The sequence below is a fragment of the Vombatus ursinus genome, unplaced genomic scaffold (genome assembly GCF_900497805.2).
Source record: "Vombatus ursinus unplaced genomic scaffold, bare-nosed wombat genome assembly UNPS02014818.1, whole genome shotgun sequence".
Classification (NCBI taxonomy): Eukaryota; Metazoa; Chordata; class Mammalia; order Diprotodontia; family Vombatidae; genus Vombatus; species Vombatus ursinus.
Window position 1 is genome coordinate 33468119 of NW_020954596.1, and position 17671 is coordinate 33485789.

The 17671-nt window shown below is 40.4% G+C and overlaps 1 protein-coding gene across 3 annotated transcripts in view; it reads right to left on the reverse strand.

The window, feature by feature from the left end:
• CCDC149 (coiled-coil domain containing 149) overlaps positions 1-17671 on the reverse strand; it is a 144351-nt gene that overhangs the window by 34131 nt on the left and 92549 nt on the right. For 2 of the 3 annotated variants that reach the window (XM_027836305.1, XM_027836307.1), the window contains 5 exons: positions 16277-16393; positions 15246-15418; positions 12837-12909; positions 8772-8877; positions 2525-2669 (listed from right to left, as the gene is read on the reverse strand). In XM_027836305.1, coding sequence (XP_027692106.1) covers positions 2525-2669; positions 8772-8877; positions 12837-12909; positions 15246-15418; positions 16277-16393 — 614 coding nt within the window. The remainder of the gene's footprint in view (positions 1-2524; positions 2670-8771; positions 8878-12836; positions 12910-15245; positions 15419-16276; positions 16394-17671) is intronic. The other variant, XM_027836306.1, reaches the window with a different exon arrangement.

Genomic DNA, 17671 nt, shown 5'->3' on the forward strand with positions numbered 1-17671 from the left:
CCTTCGTACTTTCTCACTCACACTTCTCTCATTTACTGTTTCCAAAGTTGTTTTTTTTCTCTTTTCTGCACCCCACCCCCCATAAAGGTCAAAACAATCAAAAAAAAAAAAAACCAAAACAAAGCAAACAAATATAAATGAGGGAGAAAATAATCACCTAGTACTCAATATCAAAATATGTCCCCTGGTTTCAGTCTGTCAATGTTTTATTAGGCTTGGTTCCTAGGGGGAGATGGGGGAGTACATAGGCTTAATAAATTTGTATTATCATCATCTAGCTTAGCCTTGAAAGCTTAAAAAAAATCCCACTTTGCCATGCTTTTTCTGATAAAATATACGGTGTCTTCTGATATTCTACTGCACTAGTTTAAGAAAAAAAAAAAAACATTACTGGGTTCCTTTAAGGCTGTATAGCAATTGTTTCCTGGTCCAGAGACTCTTGCCTAAATAGAACAATAAAAGGGGTTTTCAAAACCATCACCTATTCTGGTGAGATCCTGATTTCTTCTTCCTCCCCTGAGAAATACAGGCATTTTCAGCATCTGGCTGTTTCATTTCTTGGTTAAGATTTCATTTTTAAGGAATTTTAAAACTTCTTCTGTCAATAAATTACCCTTGTCATCCCTTTGAGATTGGCCGGTCTCCCTTCACTGATCTCTGGTTTCTTTTATATATCTTAATCTCTTGTGCAATCTTCCTTTCATTCTCCATCTTTTCTTTTTTCCATTTTGTTTTTACAATACCTTCAATCATTTTCTAGTTGTAACCCCTGCCTTCTGCCTCCCTACCCCCCAGGGCCAAAAATCCATCCCTCTCCTTAAACTCAGCCTTTCTGGAACGTCCTGGCCAAAGGCATTTGCTTTCATTTTGGTTTGTGGTACATTTTTGTAAGGTTTGCATGCCTTTGAGTTACAGCTTATTCATCGATCTCTGAACACTTTCAATTTCCCCTCTGTCCTTTCCACTCACTGATCTAACTTATTTGATTTCCCACAAAGTGTTCTACACTCTTTCAAAGAAAAATTCATCCAGTTATAATTGTCTTTATTTTCCATACTTTGGAGGGGAAGCTGGAGGAGTGATTTCTGCCTCCCCCTCCCCAACCCTTCTCCACATTCAAGACCAGGCTTTTGTGGAATCCCCGTGATTCAGTTACCTAAAATCAAAGCTTGGTATTAAAAACATCATCAAAAAAACAGTCCCTTTACACCAAGGTTCTTCTTACAAGGTACTGAGCCCAGTACACTGCCTGAGAAGTAGGAAGTCATTTCATGCAGGCCAGGGGTTCTTAACTTTTTTGTGTGCCATCAACTCCCATTTGGCAATCTGGTGAGGTCTACCTATGAATCCCTTCTCAGAATTATGCCTTTAAATGCATAAGGAACCAATTCCAATTTATAAGGCCAAGAGTCATTCTCCAAGAGATGAACGGTTAAAAGATAGGAAGTTTTAAAAGAAGACATTCTTCGGCAAGCAATAACCATGTGAAAAAATGCTCCAAATCACTAATAATTAGGCAAATGTAAATTAAAGCAATTCTGAGTTTCTTCCTCTTACCCATCAGATTGGCAAAGAGGACAAAGAAGGAAAATTACAAATGCTGGAGTGGTTGTCAGTAAACTCTTCATACCCTTCGACCCAGCAATACTACTAACTAGGTCTATATCTCAAAGCAATCGCAGAAAGCACTCAAATGTACAAAAATGTCTATAGTAGTTCTTTTCATAATAGTGCCAAATTGGAAACTAAGAAGGTACCTACCTAATGGGGAATGGCCAAATTAATTGTGGTATATGAATATAATATTTTTGTGCCATAAGAAATGATGAAATAGACAGTTTCACAGGCAACTGGAAAGATGTCTATGAATTGATACAGAGTGACTTGGACAGAGCTAGGAGAGCAATTTCTACAACAAAAAACAACATTATAAAGTAAAATAACTTGGAAAGACTTTAGAGCTCTTATCAAAGCAGTGATAAACCAGGATTACAGAGGGCTGAAGATAAAGCGTGTTACTCACCTCTTGCCAAAGAAGTGATGGACTTAAAATGAGAAATTAGACTTATATTTTTGGGCATGGCCAATGTGGAAATTTGTTTTTCAGTTTGATTATGCATGTTTGTTAAGAAGGTTTTCTTTTTCTTTTTTTAATTGTTTAATTGGGGAGGAAGAAGTAGGAGAGATGAGAAATAAGAAGTGTTTGCTAAAGATAACAAAATTAAAATACATAGGATTAAAAAGGAAACCAATCATATGGAAATAAAAATATAATTTTTTCCATACTAGTTTACAGATCCCCTGAAATATGTCCATGGACTCCACATCTTCGAGACAGGCAGAAAGCCACACTGTTTGCTGGCATAAAGTGCTTTGCAAACCTCAACATGCTTTATAAGTACTGGCTATTATTATTACTATTATTATTACAGTGCCTTGAACTTAATACATAGCAGGTATTTAATAAATATCTGTTGGTTTCATGGTTGCCCTGAACCTTGGACACTCCAGTTTAAGTACCTACTTGTTGGTTTGCCTTTGGTGCTGAATGACCATGTTTTTCTCGTGGATTGTCTCTAACAGGGCAGTAGCTAGAGATTTCAGATCCGAAATGGACTGTGGTGTTGCTGGAAGACTACATCCATGATCCTCGGATAATAAATCTTGAACTGAGGAGGACAAAAAGTCAAAACTCAGATTTTCACTTATTATGGACCATGAATGACATTCCCTCTGATTTAAGTAACCTCCCTCCCAATCACAGAATGGCTTCCTGGAGGTATGATGGCCCACTTTAACTTTATACAAAGAATCAAACATGGAAAAGCTAATGCGATGGCCGATGGGACAGACATACAGAAAGAATGGCTTCATGAAGCTTGATGATGATTAATAATAATATAATAATAATAATAACAATATAACAATAATGCATTACATTTGGATAGTGGTTTTTATTTTCTAAAGCACTTTTCTGTTATTTTATGAGATCCTCATTGACCTTCTGAGAAGCACCCTGGATAAAGGGCTGGTCTTGGAGTCAGGAAGACTTGGGCTCTTAAATCCTGCCTCTAACACATAACCTTGTGACCATGGACAAATCACTCAACCTCTTTGACACAAGCAGTTTTTCTACATTAGGGAAATCAAAGAATAATAACTCTATGAGGTAGGTGGAGTGAGCATGTTTCCTAATTCATAGGCAAGGAAATTGAGGCAAAGGCTAATTAAATGTGACACCTTTGCTGAAGGTTTCACATCATCTAAGGACTAGTTAGGAGTAGAATGTAGGTCTCCTGATTCCTAGTCCAGGGCAGATCTTTCAACACAAAAGGTGAATTGTTTCTGAAGGGTCTTTGGTCAACTGACTGCCAATAACAATAATAATACATTTATACAGTGCCTTAAGGCTCATAAATCACTTTTCTTGAAATATCTCATTTGATTCTCACAATAATCCCAAAAATCAAAGGATTCTGATTCCCTGATTCAGACTTAAAAAGGATCTCAGAGCTTTTAGTCCAATCCACACTGGAAAAGAAAACTGAATCCTTTCTACTCCAAATGAGTGATATCTGGCCTCTACTAGATAAAGTGATAGCAAAGTGATAAGGGAGCCCCAGCTTCCTAAAGCAGCCCATTCCATGTTTAGATAGTTCTAATTATTAGGGCATTTTTCCTTTTATCCAGATGGAATCGTCCTCTTTACCACTTCTACCACTATTTCTAGTTTTGGTCTTTGTAAGCAGAATAAATCCAGCTCGTCTACAAGACAACCCATTTTGGACTTGAAGACAGCTGCCATGTCTTCCCTTAAGTCTTGTTTTCCTTCAGTCAATCTTTGCTGTCCTCTCACCACCTTAGTCACCTCCCTCAATTTGTTAACATGTGTCTAATTTTCCTGCCCAGAACTGACCACAACACTCATCAGTGTCTCATCACAGTGGGACAGAGTGGGGTCATTATTACCTTTTCATTCTGAATGTTGTTGTTGTTCAGTCCTATCCACCATTTCCTTCTCCAGTTCATTTTACAGATGAGGAAATGAGGCAAATAGGGTTAAGTGACTTGTCCAATGTTATGCAGCTAGTAAGTGTCTGAGGCTACCTTTGAACTCAGTTCTTTCTGTCTCCAGAGCGAGTACTCCATCTACTATGCCACCTACTTGCTTTGTGCCTCTGTTACTGAAACCTAAGATTTAGCTAGCTTTGGGGCCACCATTTCACAGCATAGACTCATACTGAATTTGCTGCCCACTCAAATCCCAGAAAAAAATCCTTTTTCATATGGTATTTCTTTTCTATGCCTCCTTCAGCCTATAGCTGTGGGGATGGGAGTTAATTTTTTTTTTTAAGCCCAATTACAGGAGGAAGTATTGTACAGAAAAAAGGGCACAAGGACCTGGATTCAAATGCTGCCTCTGGTGCTTACTACCTCTATGACTGTGGGAAAGTCATGTAACCTCCCTGGCCATCTGTAAAATGAAGGGGATGGCTTCTGAAGACCCTTCTGCCTCTAGATCCATGATCCCACGGCTTTAAAATTATCCTTGTTAAATGTTATCTCATTATATTTGACCATATAACTATATCTTTATTTGCACCGTGTGTGTGTGTGTGTATACACACATATACAGGAGCAGCTGGCACAGTGCATCGAGTACCTGGGCTGGAGTCAGAAATATGTGAGTTCAAATCTGGCCTCAGACGCTTACTAGCTGTGTGACACTGAGCAAGTCACTTAACACTGTTTGCCTCAGTTTCCTCATCTATAAAATGAGCTGAAGAAGGAAATGGCAAACCACTCCAGTATCTTTGCCAAGAAAACCCCAAATGGGATCATGAAGAATAGGACATGACTGAAATGAATGAACAACAGTGTATATGTGTGTATGTGTACACACACACACACACACACACACACACACACACATTTACCACTCCCTTCTACCTTGCACAAGCCATAGACAGATCACAACCTGCTCATTTCTGAAATGGAAGACTAATACATAGTAGGGAAAAAAGAATACTAGACTAGAAGTCAGAAGGGCATGAGTTCCAGTCCCACCTCTGGCATCAAACAGCTATGTGACTCTGGCTAAATCACTTCATTTTTCTGGGGACTGTTTTCTCATCTCCAAAATGATAGGGCTAAATACAACCTCTAAGTTCCTTTCCACTACTTGGATACCCTATTGCTTTGATCTTCCCAAAGATGGTGGGAATCCTATTACTTTGTTTTAATTTGGTCAAGGAACAACATAGGAGATGGGAATGCATAGGATAGGAAAGCGGGAGGGGCATGTTTCAATGGTACATCAGTGAACCAGTCTGGTTTCTCTACCTACACAACCTAGAAAAGGAAATATTGGGCAATGCAGGTTTGAGTAAATGGACAAATCCCAGTCAGGGAATATGAAGAAGTGTCAATTAGGCATAAATGAGAGCATGACTAATGCCTTTGCTTATGGAGCTTGGAATGAAGAAACAATGAAGGAGTATTTGGGATGCAATGAGGAGATAGGTCTGGGTGAATCAGAGGGGAATGGTGGGAGGTGAGTCTTAACAGGCAAGCCGAAGTTAGCGAGCACCTTAAGTAGGAAGCTTAGGTAGTGGACCTTTATTCTGTAAGTTATGGGGAGTCTTTTAAGTACTGATCAATTATCTGTCATTTTAACTTTTACTCAGCTCAACCCCTCAGATCTGAGCTTATTATCAGGGACAGAGGCCATATTTTCTAGTATGCTACTTTTCTTAAAGAAAAGCAAAATGGCATACCTTCTCCAAGGTAGGTAGGAGCAGAGATTAAAGACTGACACATTAAAGAGGCAGCATATTATAGTGGCAACAACATTGGACTACGGATTGGAAGACATAGAAATGGTGTAGCTGTGTGACAAGTCACCACCTCTGGGCCTCACAGAAATAGTTCAAATGTCTATAGCACTTTAGGGTTTACAGCCCTATGAGATAGGCAGTAGAGGTATTATTACTCTCATTTTACAGGTGAGGAAACTGAGGCTCAGTGAGGCTAAGTGACTTGCTGGGACTTAAATTCACATTCCTCCTAACTTCAGCAGCTCTTTGACTACGCCATCATCTGCAAAAAGAGGAGATTGGATTAGAAGATCTCTGAGTTTCCTTCTATCTCTCTGTCCATGATGGTGGTGAGGTGCTTTTTTCTGATGGACATATCCAACCAGGGTAACTATGACTTTAGTTAGGGAAGAAGCTATGGATATAAAATCCAAGGAAGCCCCATTAGCTCTGGAAACACCCTGGGGCTCGTTGTCTGATCTATCTAAGTAAGATTAAATTCTGACTTTACTGCCCCCATGTATCTCCATCTCCTCTGGTGCTACATCTCCTTTCTCTCCGTGTCTGTATTGGTATCTACCCTGAAGAGAGTGTGGCATTCTGCAAAATATCCTCCTACACACACAAAAGGATGGAGGTAATAAGAATGACTGTGGGGCAAAACGTGACAGAAAGCAAGCAAAATACTGGGAAATAAAAACACAAATACAGCATGCAGGAACAAGAAGGTGATTTCCCCCTTACTTTAGACCCTCTCCAAATCTTACTGGCTTTGTCCACTGTAGACCATATGTATGTATGTATGCATGCATACATACATTCATGCATGTATATATGTATAAACACACATATATGTATTGTGTGCGTGCACGTGTATATGTATATACATATGTGTATATCTATAGAAAGATTATATGTATATGCATATGCATATCAATGTATATGTACATATATACATGTATACACACACACACACACACATATATATATATACACACACACAAACTCTATGTTTAGTTAGGTTCACTGTTATTGGAACAGATCTCAGAAGCTACTGGCCTCATTCCTCCCCCTCTCCTTGGCACCAGCCATAGCTAAACTCCACATACCCTAGAACATCTGCCGCTCTCCTCCCACCCACTTTGCTACTTGCAGAGTCCTACAGCAAGAACTGATCAATTATTTGTCATTTTAACTTTTACTGAGCTCAACTCCTCAGATCTGAGCTTAACATTAGTGAGAGAGGCCATATTTTCTAGCATGCTACAAGAAAAACAAAATGGCATACTTTCTTCAAGGTAGGTAGGAGCAGAGGTTTGGAAATCTACTGTGGTTTTAGGCAGTAAGAAAGAGATAGGAGCTTTGTTCTTTCACACATGAAAATCTTACCTAAGACTTCTTCCAACTTAATATCTGGAAAGGTGGCCATCTGATTGTAGTCACCTTGGGAGCCAGGTTTAGAAACTCAGCTCTTGAATATACACTATCACAGATAAGCTATCTGCTATCTATTCCATTCTTCTGCTACAAGAAGGTCATTATTTTTCAACTGAATAAAGCATGAAAACAAATGAACTTGTAGTCAGTAAGTGCTACTCTTTAAGACAGCTAATCCCCCAAGGTAAGTTGGATTTCGCAGGAATGGGGCTAGAGTTTTTATTGTTTGCTTGCTTGCTTATGATCTTGGGAGACAGGACAAGGATGAAACTCTTTCTTTTCAGGGTGGAACTAGAGTAAGAAGTCTAAGACTCCAGTCTCATTTCTGCCACTTACTAGCTACGTGACACATCTAACCAGTGACCGTGGGAAAGTTGTTTCATTTTTCAAAGCCTCCATTTCCTCTTCTGTAAAATGGGAATAACATCTACACTGCCTAACTCACAAGGTTGTGTCAAATGAGATAATGGATAGAAAGGATGATGTGATTTTGAATAGCTATGTAAGCTGTAATTATTTTTATAGCATAAAAGACACAAAACAAATACAAGCATAAAGGAAAGTAGGCAGCCATTTCGCAAGAAGGAAGGATGACAGCAAGTCAAGTCAGAAGTTTTGCACTAGTATCCAGGAAATATTGGAACATCCAAAGGAAGGCCTTTGATCTACTGAATAAGTCCTTTGTGGAACATATCCATAAAAGAGATAGCCAATAATTAACTACATAGGATGAGAAGAGGTAGAGGTATCGGGTTGTGATTTGTACCTGAGAGACAACACTCACACTAACAAGATCACAGAACTACTGAAACAAGAAGTAACTCACTCTATCTATCTCTCTATCTATCTATCCATCCATCCTGTCCATCCATCTATCTATCATCTATCTATCCTGTCTATCTATCTATCCTATTTCTGCCTTCTATTTTTATCATCTATCTATTTAGATGTATACATACATATTTCTATCATTTCTCTATGTAGATGTGTATATACACACAAATATGTACATATATCATATACATATTAGATAGATAGATAGATAGATAGATATTAAAAGTTCATGGATACCAAACTAATAACCCTTGTCTGAGAGTGTGTCCCAGAGCAGAGGTGTTAAACTCACTGAGGCCAAAACATCTAAGTGCACCAAACTGGAACAAAATATAATTGGAAAATATTTGACAAAATAAATGAAATATCTTACAACACAGATAATGTTAATTTGTGGTTTTCTAAGTCAATACGCTTCCTACAGGGAATTGTTTCTATATGAGTTTAACATTAGTGGCCCAGTCACCAAGAGAGACTTGACTATGGACCCACAGTTACAATTCATCAGAAGATACACTTGAACTCAGGTTTCCTGGTTACAAGGCATTGTGCCACTCAGCCCCTCGCTATCATTATCATTACTATTATTATTACTGTGATGCTGAAGAGATGATACTGAAAGCCACTGAGGGAAAATGGTATCAACAGCTCCACTGGGAGCCTTCCAGGCTCTCAGACCCATACCTTGCTTTGCAGACAGGACTCCAGTCAGGGCGCTGCTGCTGCTGTTACTGCTGCTGCTGCTGGACCTGCTCTGGCCTTTGGAGTTTTTCCGTCTCTCAAGGGCATTCTAGGGAAACATTGGAAAAGAACATTCATTCATCAGAAAAGTCAGTTCTGGACTAAGCACTGGCTACAATGGAAGCACCATGTCATCTAAGCTGACAGAGGACTTGTTCCATGGGCTGGCCCCAGAACTAGATTACTGACTTCATGCTCACAACAGGTCTGAAAGCAGCTCCCAAATTGTCTGAGCCCACAGCTGTGCAGCCTTCAGCTGATCTGAGGAGAGGAGGGGGGAGAAGGAGGGAGATTGGCCTGGATGTTACTCACTATAAAATGACATCGCTTAATTTTTTCCGTCTGTCATTTCCCATCAGCTTCCAAAGGAAATGAGAGCATATGGAGGGTGAGGGGGGTGGGAAGGTGTGTTTGTGCCAGAGATTAGCAGATTAATAGGGATAGGTTTTAGGCAAAAATCTAATTCACAGGATGCAAGGCCCCCATGGTCTAAATTCAATGAGGCAGCACAGCAGGATAGAAAATGTACTAGACTTAATAATTGGAAGAGTTGGGTGTGAATCTTGCCTCAGACACTTATTACAGTAGCTGTGTGACCATGGGCCACCCCTGGACTTCACTTCTCAATTTTCTTATCTGTAATAGGGATAATGTCATTTGTAATACCTACTTCACAGGGTTGTAATAAAGTGCTTCTGAAGTAAAAAAGTAAAGTGCTTCTAAAACCTTAATAGCACTATATACTAAAACATAAAATACTTAAAATGATTAAACTTAAGTTATTTTTATTATAAAAGAATCATCACTGTTAAAGCTTAGGAATTAAAGCATAAAGTCGCACTAAGACTTTTGGGACACCCTGTGTGAATGATAGTCAGTAGTTTTTATTGCAAACCTAGAGTCATGGAATTGATGCAGTTTAGGGGTTCAGGGGTACTGGGACCTCAAAATCACAACACACAGTTCCTGCCCTAAAGAATTCGACCTAATCCTTCTTTCAGCCAAAGACAAGGTTTATTAGAACATTGCCATATTGGGCAGACTTTTAAGGAGTCTGAACATGGGTGAGCAGAGGCTAAATTATAAGAATCTAAGTATCTTAATGGAGACAAGATGGACCTTATATACAGAAAGCTTGTGGGAGGGATCTAGGAGTGGCCAAGTAGTTTGGGGTGATGGGAGGAGGGGCCTAAGGAGATCTGGATGGGAGGGGAAATGGCCAGGGGCCATAGGGAGATAAGACAATGGAGTGGAGATTGGGTGTAGCCACAATGAAAGGCCAGTTGATGGGATTACAGCCTCAGGCAAATGCCAGAGATTTGTCCAAGAAAGAAAATCCAGGGCTTTTCCTTTCTGGGGCCCAGATCCCAACCCCATCAGAATCAACAAATCAAAATATTAAGTACAATTCAAGTTCAAAGCCAGGAGTTCAATAAGCAGAAAGTTACTAGATCCAGGGGTCAGGCAGGAAAACTAAACCTGCCAATCAAGTAAGCATATATTAAGCATCTAATATGTGCCAGGGACTCTGGTAGGTTCTGGGGATAGATTTGTTGTTCAGCTGTGTCCAACTCTTCATGACCCCATTTGGGGTTTTCTTGGCTGAGATACTGGAGTGGTTTGCCATTTCCTTCTCCAGCTCATTTTACAGATAAGGAAACTGAGGCAAAAAGGGTTAAGTGACTTGGCCAGGGTCACACAGCTGGTAAGTATCTGAGGCTAGATTTGAACTCAGGTCTTTCTGACTCTAGACCCAGTGCTCTGTAGCTGCTTGGGGAAGACAGCCCCTCAACTCACTGATGGGTTTGAGGCCCATCAGTTACCCTCAACTTGGTTAAGCCCATCTGCTGAGATGGTTGACCAGAGTGTGGCACTGCTCATGCTACAGCTTCTTGGAAGCACAGGTGAGAATTGAATGCCAGGTGGGCACTAGAAGTGAATAAGCAGCCCCGGCAGCCCTCACACCAGAGGTGCTAGTCCTACTTCAGTCAGGGGATAGATACAAAAACAAAAGACAAAACAAACAACAAATAAAAAACCAGTCCCTGCCCTCAAAGAGCTTACTATTACAGTATTCTTATGTACATACTAATACAGTATTCTAATTACAGCATTCTAATATAGAATTTACTATTACAGTATTCTAATTGGAAAGGCTAGATGAGATCTTTCAGGGAAAGAATAGAGAGAGAGAGAGAAGAAAAGAAGATAGGAAAAAAGAGCACATTTTGAGAACAAGAGGAAACAGAGGAGGCAATGTCAGGGAGGTGGGAAACGAAACAGGGAGAGGGCAAAGTTGCGGAAAGAAAGGGGAGGGGGTGAAATTCAGTATTTCAGGTGATTAAGAACAAGACATCTTTCAGAGCAGAAATGGGTATATGTGTATGGATGTATATGTATTTCATTAAGTATAAATTATACATGTTTAAAAGAAATCTACAACTCTGCCTAGAAACATGCGGTACAGACTTGGTGTATGCAGAATTCTGCCCTGACAAAGCCTCAAGCCATATAGCAAATGTTGGTGGAGATGTCGGAGAGGAAAGTTAATGTCAAGAGCTGGGAAAATGGGGCGGCTCTCTCATGAGTATAGCACTGGAGCAGAGGACGTCCCTGAGGGACAGAAATCAATCCATTTTCAATGTGGAGAAAACCCAGGAGGGCTTTCTAATTATAAAACTTACAACTAACATCTGCAGAATAAGATATTATCAAACTAGATGGTTCTGGAATTAGGAGGTATGAAAGCAAGGAGAATCCTGACATTCTGCCGTATTAGTGGGCGGTCTGGCTTCAGGTCACAGCATTTCAGGCTCAGCTTTTCCCATCATGTGGAAGCCTGGTGTCTCATGGGAGTTTTTGGGACAAATATCAGCAGAGAATTCAACACCCAGGGGGGCCTTTGGGCTCCCTGAGTGCTAATAGGACACCGTCATATTCTAGCTGTCTCCAAGAATGTTATCCCTAATGAGGAGCTACACAAAGACCTATAGAAGAAAAGATATTTGGAATTTGTTTTATATGAGATGTTCATTTTTTTTAAAGGAAGAATGGCATGTGGACTAGAAGGGTCAGTCTTACAGTCAATTAGACCTGGGTTCTCAAGTCCACTCCTGGGTGATCACGGGCAAGTAACAACCTCTCAGTGCCCAGGCAACTATAAAAAGGAGTTGCTGACCTTTATCATGGTGGGAGTTTTCACATTGAGGGTTCCCTAGTCTGAGGAAATGACAGATCCAGGACCATCTCCCCCATTGCCACCCCCACTCCAAATATACAGTTATCTTGCCTTGCATTTAAAGAAAGCCTCTTATCTGAGGCATTGGACTTAAGAGTCAGGAAGACCTGAGTTCAAAACCAGCCTCAGATATTTACTGTGTGACCCTGGATAAGTCACTTAACCTGTCTGCCTCAGTTTCCTCATTTGTAAAATTTGGGTAATAACAGTACCCATTTCCCAGAGTTGTTGTGAGGATTAAATGAGATCATATTTGTAAAGCACTTTGCAAACCTTAAAATGCTCTGTAAATGTTGCTGCTGCTGCTGCTATCTTGATTCTGCTGAAGGGAGTAGGAAACCCAGCTAATACTGTTGAAGGAAGTGAAAGGAAGTGGGGAAGCAGGGCTTAAACTCATTTTACAGATGGGCAAAATTGGAGCAGCAGTTAGTAAAAGATGATACTGATTGCTATCCCTGCTTTTTCAGATAAGACAAAAGAGTTGGCAGTGCTCTACAGGACACAGAGAACCCAAAGCAGTAGCTCTAAGCTCTAAACAAGTAAAATCTTTAGCAGTGGAGGGAATTTCCAAAGGAGTTGGGGTTTCCATACCAGTGAAATCACATGTCCAAAAAATGAGATTAAAAAAAAGTTATCACAATTAAGGCTTTTATTGGAATTTATGCATGGGAATAACAATGGAACACTTCTCTTGTGTACAGGATGACTCCAAACTGAAATGAGCTGAGTGACATAGCAATTTGTCATGATCATCATTACTATTCCTTTACCTTATATTTGGCAATATTAGATTTAAGTAGGCTGACCTCTTCATGAAGCTGCTTTAATCTCTCTTGGAGGTATCTAAGAGAAAAAAAAACAAAAACATGGAACAAGGACATAGGTATGTGTGAAACAAAAAGCTCCATTCTTCATAATTCTCTCATCTGTTCTCAAAGTATCCACTAGTCCATTTAGCAGATTCTAATTTATATGCTCCCCTACGTAACTATCTCATCTTCCAACTCAATTGGAAATTCCCTGATGACAAGGACTGTGGTTTATTGAATCAGCACCCAGCACAACACTTTACACAGGAGAGGAGCACAATAAATGTTTGTGGAATGAATGAATGAATGAATGAGTGAGGGAGTGAGTGACTGAGTGACTGAGAACAGAGAGGATAAAAAACAACAATAGAGGATCATAGATTGAGAGCTAGAAATTACTGCAGAAACCATTTAGTCTAGCCTCCTCATTTTACAAATGGAGAAAATGAAAACCAGGAAAATTAAGTCAGGTCAACAAGCATTTACTAAGCACCTACTATGTACCAGGCACTACACTAAGTGCTGGGGATACAAAGAAAGGCCAAAATAGTCCCTGCTCTCAAGGAGTCTGCAGCCTAATGGGGGAGACAACATGCAACAGAGAAAATAAAGTAGAAATAATCTCAGAGGGAATGCATTAGAATAAGGACCATCAGGAAAGGCTTCTTGTAGGGATTTTAGCTGAGACTTGAAGGATACCAGGGAAAGGAGACAGAGATGAGGAGGGAGAGGATTCTAGGAATAGCGGACAGCCAGTCAAAACATACCAAGTCAGGAGATAGAATGTTTTGTGTAAGGGAAGCCAAGAAGACCTAAGTCATTGCATCAGAGAGTATGGGGAACCGAGTAAGGTGGAAGAAGACTGGAAAAGTAGGAAGGGGTAAGGTTATGAAAGCTTTTAAAAACCAATCAAAAGATTTATATTTAATCCTGGAAGTAATAGGGAGCCAGGGGAGTTTATTGAGGGGCAGTTAGCTGGCTCAGTGAATAGAATACTGGGCTTGGAGTCAGGAAGACTCAACTTCCTCAGTTCAAATCTTGCCTCAGACACTTACTAGCTGTGTGACCTCGGGCAAGTCGCTTAACCTTGTTTGCCTCACTTTCCTCATCTGTAAAATGAGCTGGAGAAGGAAATGGCAAATCACTCCAGTATCTTTGCCTCAAATGAGGTCACAAAAAGTTAGACCTGACTGAAACAACTGAATAAGGAGTTTCCTGGGGGTGGAGGGGTGGGAGGGGTGAGGGTTACCCCATCTCACCTACAATTCAAGAAGATCACAGACAGTTGAGTGGAAGATGAATTAGAGCAGGAAGAGACTTAAGGGACAGAGATCAGCCAGAAGGCTATTGCAGTATCCTAGGTTGGAGGTGATAAGGGTGGTGGCTGTCAGAAGAGAGAAGGGGGCATATGGGAGAGGTGTGAGGAAGGCAGAATCAACAGGTTAAGTGACTTGTTAGATTAGGTGGGACTTGAACCCAGGTCCTCTCTGACTCCAGAGCCAAGGGACCTTTCTCATACTATGCTTCTCTCTGTTTACCAACACCCTGTTCTTGTTTTAAGTCTGCTTCCTTATCACTAACACAAAAATAAAGACAGAGGAAATTCACCCTAGTGACCTTTTTGAAAGTGGTTGTCATTGAGGTCAAGTGTGCCCCAAATGCACAGAGCACTTTGAAACAGGCCTTACCTGGAGCTCACCTAAGGGAGATCAACACCTTTTTTTTTTTTCATAGTTCTCATTAAGATGATTCCACTGGGGAATAAAAGAAGGAAGAAAAGCCACCAATCTGAGCACTCAGTCATCCACATACTCACACTGAGATTTGCCTCAGGGAAAGTAAATGGCTCAGGGAATTTCCCAATTTACTTTCCTTATTCCTTCCTGGTTGTAATAACAAGTAGCTTTTACTTTCAACCTCCCCACACAGATGGTTGTGCGTTTTTATTTTTCCCTTTCCTTTCTATTTTCTCTACCAACCCCAATGCTCTAACGATAACATAATCAGGGCTGCAAACACATTTCAGACATCAGGCCAACAGTCTGGGGTAGCTAAGTGGTACAATGGCCGGAGCACTGGGCCTGGAGTCAGAAAGACCTGAGTTCAAATCCTGCCTTAGACCCTTTACTAGCTGGGTGACCCCGGGCACATCACTTAACTATTGTTTGTCTCAGTTTTCTTATCTGTAAAATGAGGATCATAAATGGGAAGCACCTACTTCCCAGGGTTGTTGTGAGGGTCAAATGAGATATTAATTGTAAAGTGCTTAGTACAGTATCTGGAACATAGAAAATGCTATGTAAATGTTAGTACTATTATTAGATATCATTATCATGTAGCCAAAGTATCCAAGGGTCCCCAGGTACTTGCCTGTTCTCCATGCAGAGGGCATCCACATCGATGATGCGGTTTTCATGACCACCCAGGATATGATTCAGTTCTTGGTTCAGCCTGTCCACTTTATCCTGATAGGAAGAGCGCTCCTCTTTGATGTCCTGTAGCTCATCCACAGAGGCCTGTAGGTCATGTTCCAGGGATTCAATCTGAAAGTCAAAGCAAATGCCCTAACATAGAAAGCCCTTCTCAGGCCACCTTTCCTGCCACCAACACTACAGTGCCCTGGAACGACTGGCATTTAGGGAACTCATGAATTGTGTAATGGGACAAAGCTTAACCAACATGGACCTACTGTTCTGTTCTTGCCTTGTTATCATCAAGAAAGAAGATGGAGCCTGTCCAGGAAGAGGGAAAAGAAGACAATCTTGCCAACTAGCATTAGCAAAATGGAGAGGGAAGGAAATCCAAGAATCCCAGCCATTGCAGCATCAGCCAGAGCTTTGCAAACAAGACTACTCCCACTTTTTTTTTTCAGCTGCTCCAGATCCAGCAATCTTGTTCTTCTCTTCAAAACCAATTAGTCAGGAAGGAAAATGAAGTCTAGGGTCCCATGGTGGTTCTATAACTAGGGCCCTCCTCCCGCTGAGAGTTGGTAGAAGGTGCATCGCTCAGCATTTTAGCCCAAACTTGCAAATTTAAGCTGGTTTGTCACATTTTATTTCCTCCCTGAGCAGTCCCGGGAGGGAAAGTTGCCAGTTGTGTTTATAACAATAGTACGCTGAAGTCTACTGCAAGTAATTAGTGATTGGTAATTCCTGTATTAGACAACAGACCTGCTGGAAACTGGAAATGAAAGCCTCTATTGGTAAAGCAGGAGGAAAGCACATAGTGGCAAGTATAAAGGGGTCCAGCTAGAACATATAATTTATATTGCCCCCACCCCCTGTCATTTACAACTTAGGATACATAACATGTTCTGAGGGACAATGGAGCATTATGCTTTTCTTTCTGTCTCTGCCAAGAGCGGACACATCCCCCACCATGCAGTGTCTATTCATGATTACTTGCTCCCGAGATCTCTCCAGCTGCTGAACCAGGTCTTCTCGTTCATGGGCTGCAAAATGGCGGGCCCCAATTTCTTCATCACCTAGTCTCTGTTTTGCTATCGTCATCCTTAGAAGCTGTGGTTTCCATTGGAGGGAAGAGAAAGAGAGAGAGAGAGAGGAAGAAAAATTGAACATATCCAAATTAGAAGATCATCAACACCAAAGCAAAAACTTTAGAAAGTGTGCTTCATTGAATTCTGAATAACTGAAAGATCAATAATGTGCCAACACAATGAAATATATCTTCTTCCTCTTATGGAGAGGTGGAGAGACTCAAGGGCAGAATGCTATGTACACTGTCACTGCATCAGGTATTGCTGATCAACTCTTTTTCTTTGTTACAGGGAAAGGTTTGATGGGGAGGGGTGGGGGAGTGAAGAGCTGTTTAATAAATTACTACGATATAAAACAAAAGGCATCGGCAAAACATTTCTTTAAATGAACTTTGGAACATGCCAGGAAGTTTGGCAAGGACAGAGAAATAAAACAAAAGAAATCTCCCACTATCTAGAAAGGAAAGTCAGTGATTGGGATAAGGAGAAAATCAAGTCTTATTCATTGAATAGTGTGGTAGGAAGATGTGAGTTCAAATCCAGCCTCAGACACGTACTAGCTGTGTGAACCTGGGCAAGTCGCTTAACCCTGTTTGTCTCAGTTTCCTCATCTATGAAACGAAAAAAAAAAAGAAGGCAAAACTTCAGTATCTTTGCTAAGAAAACCCCCAATGGGGTCGCAAATGAGTTGAACACAACTAAACAACAATAACAACAACAATAAGAAAGGACACTAGATTTAGATTCAGAATATCTGGTTAGAAATCTCAACTCTGCTACTTACTACTTGTGACCTTGAAAAAGTATCAATCTTTCTGAGCCTCGGTTTCCTCACATGTCACATTTCCAGGACCATCAAATGTCAAAGAGAGTTGGCAAGGTGTTTCTTTCCGTAAACACAAATCTCAAACATTGTCTGACTCTTAGGGTAACATGATTTCCCGGCTTAATCAGTAGGGGCCATTCCTAGAGTAAGAGGACTCGGGGGATATGATGGATATGGTCACAAAATAAGAAGTGTCCCCACCTCGACAAAGGTGAAATTAAAGCAGCATCAATGAACTCTAAATAACTGCTGATTGGAGAAAAAGTTCTCTTCATTTTTATGATTTTAATATTTCCTTTTTTATTATTGTAATCTTACTTATACACTCAACAAATAAGCAAACAAATATGGAGTAGAATCCCGAATTAAAACATGAAGAGCTGAAATATTTGCATTTTGATTACAAAAGAATAACAATAATATAAATTTTTCACCAACGAACAATGCCTTTTCATTTTCATGGAGGCATTTTAT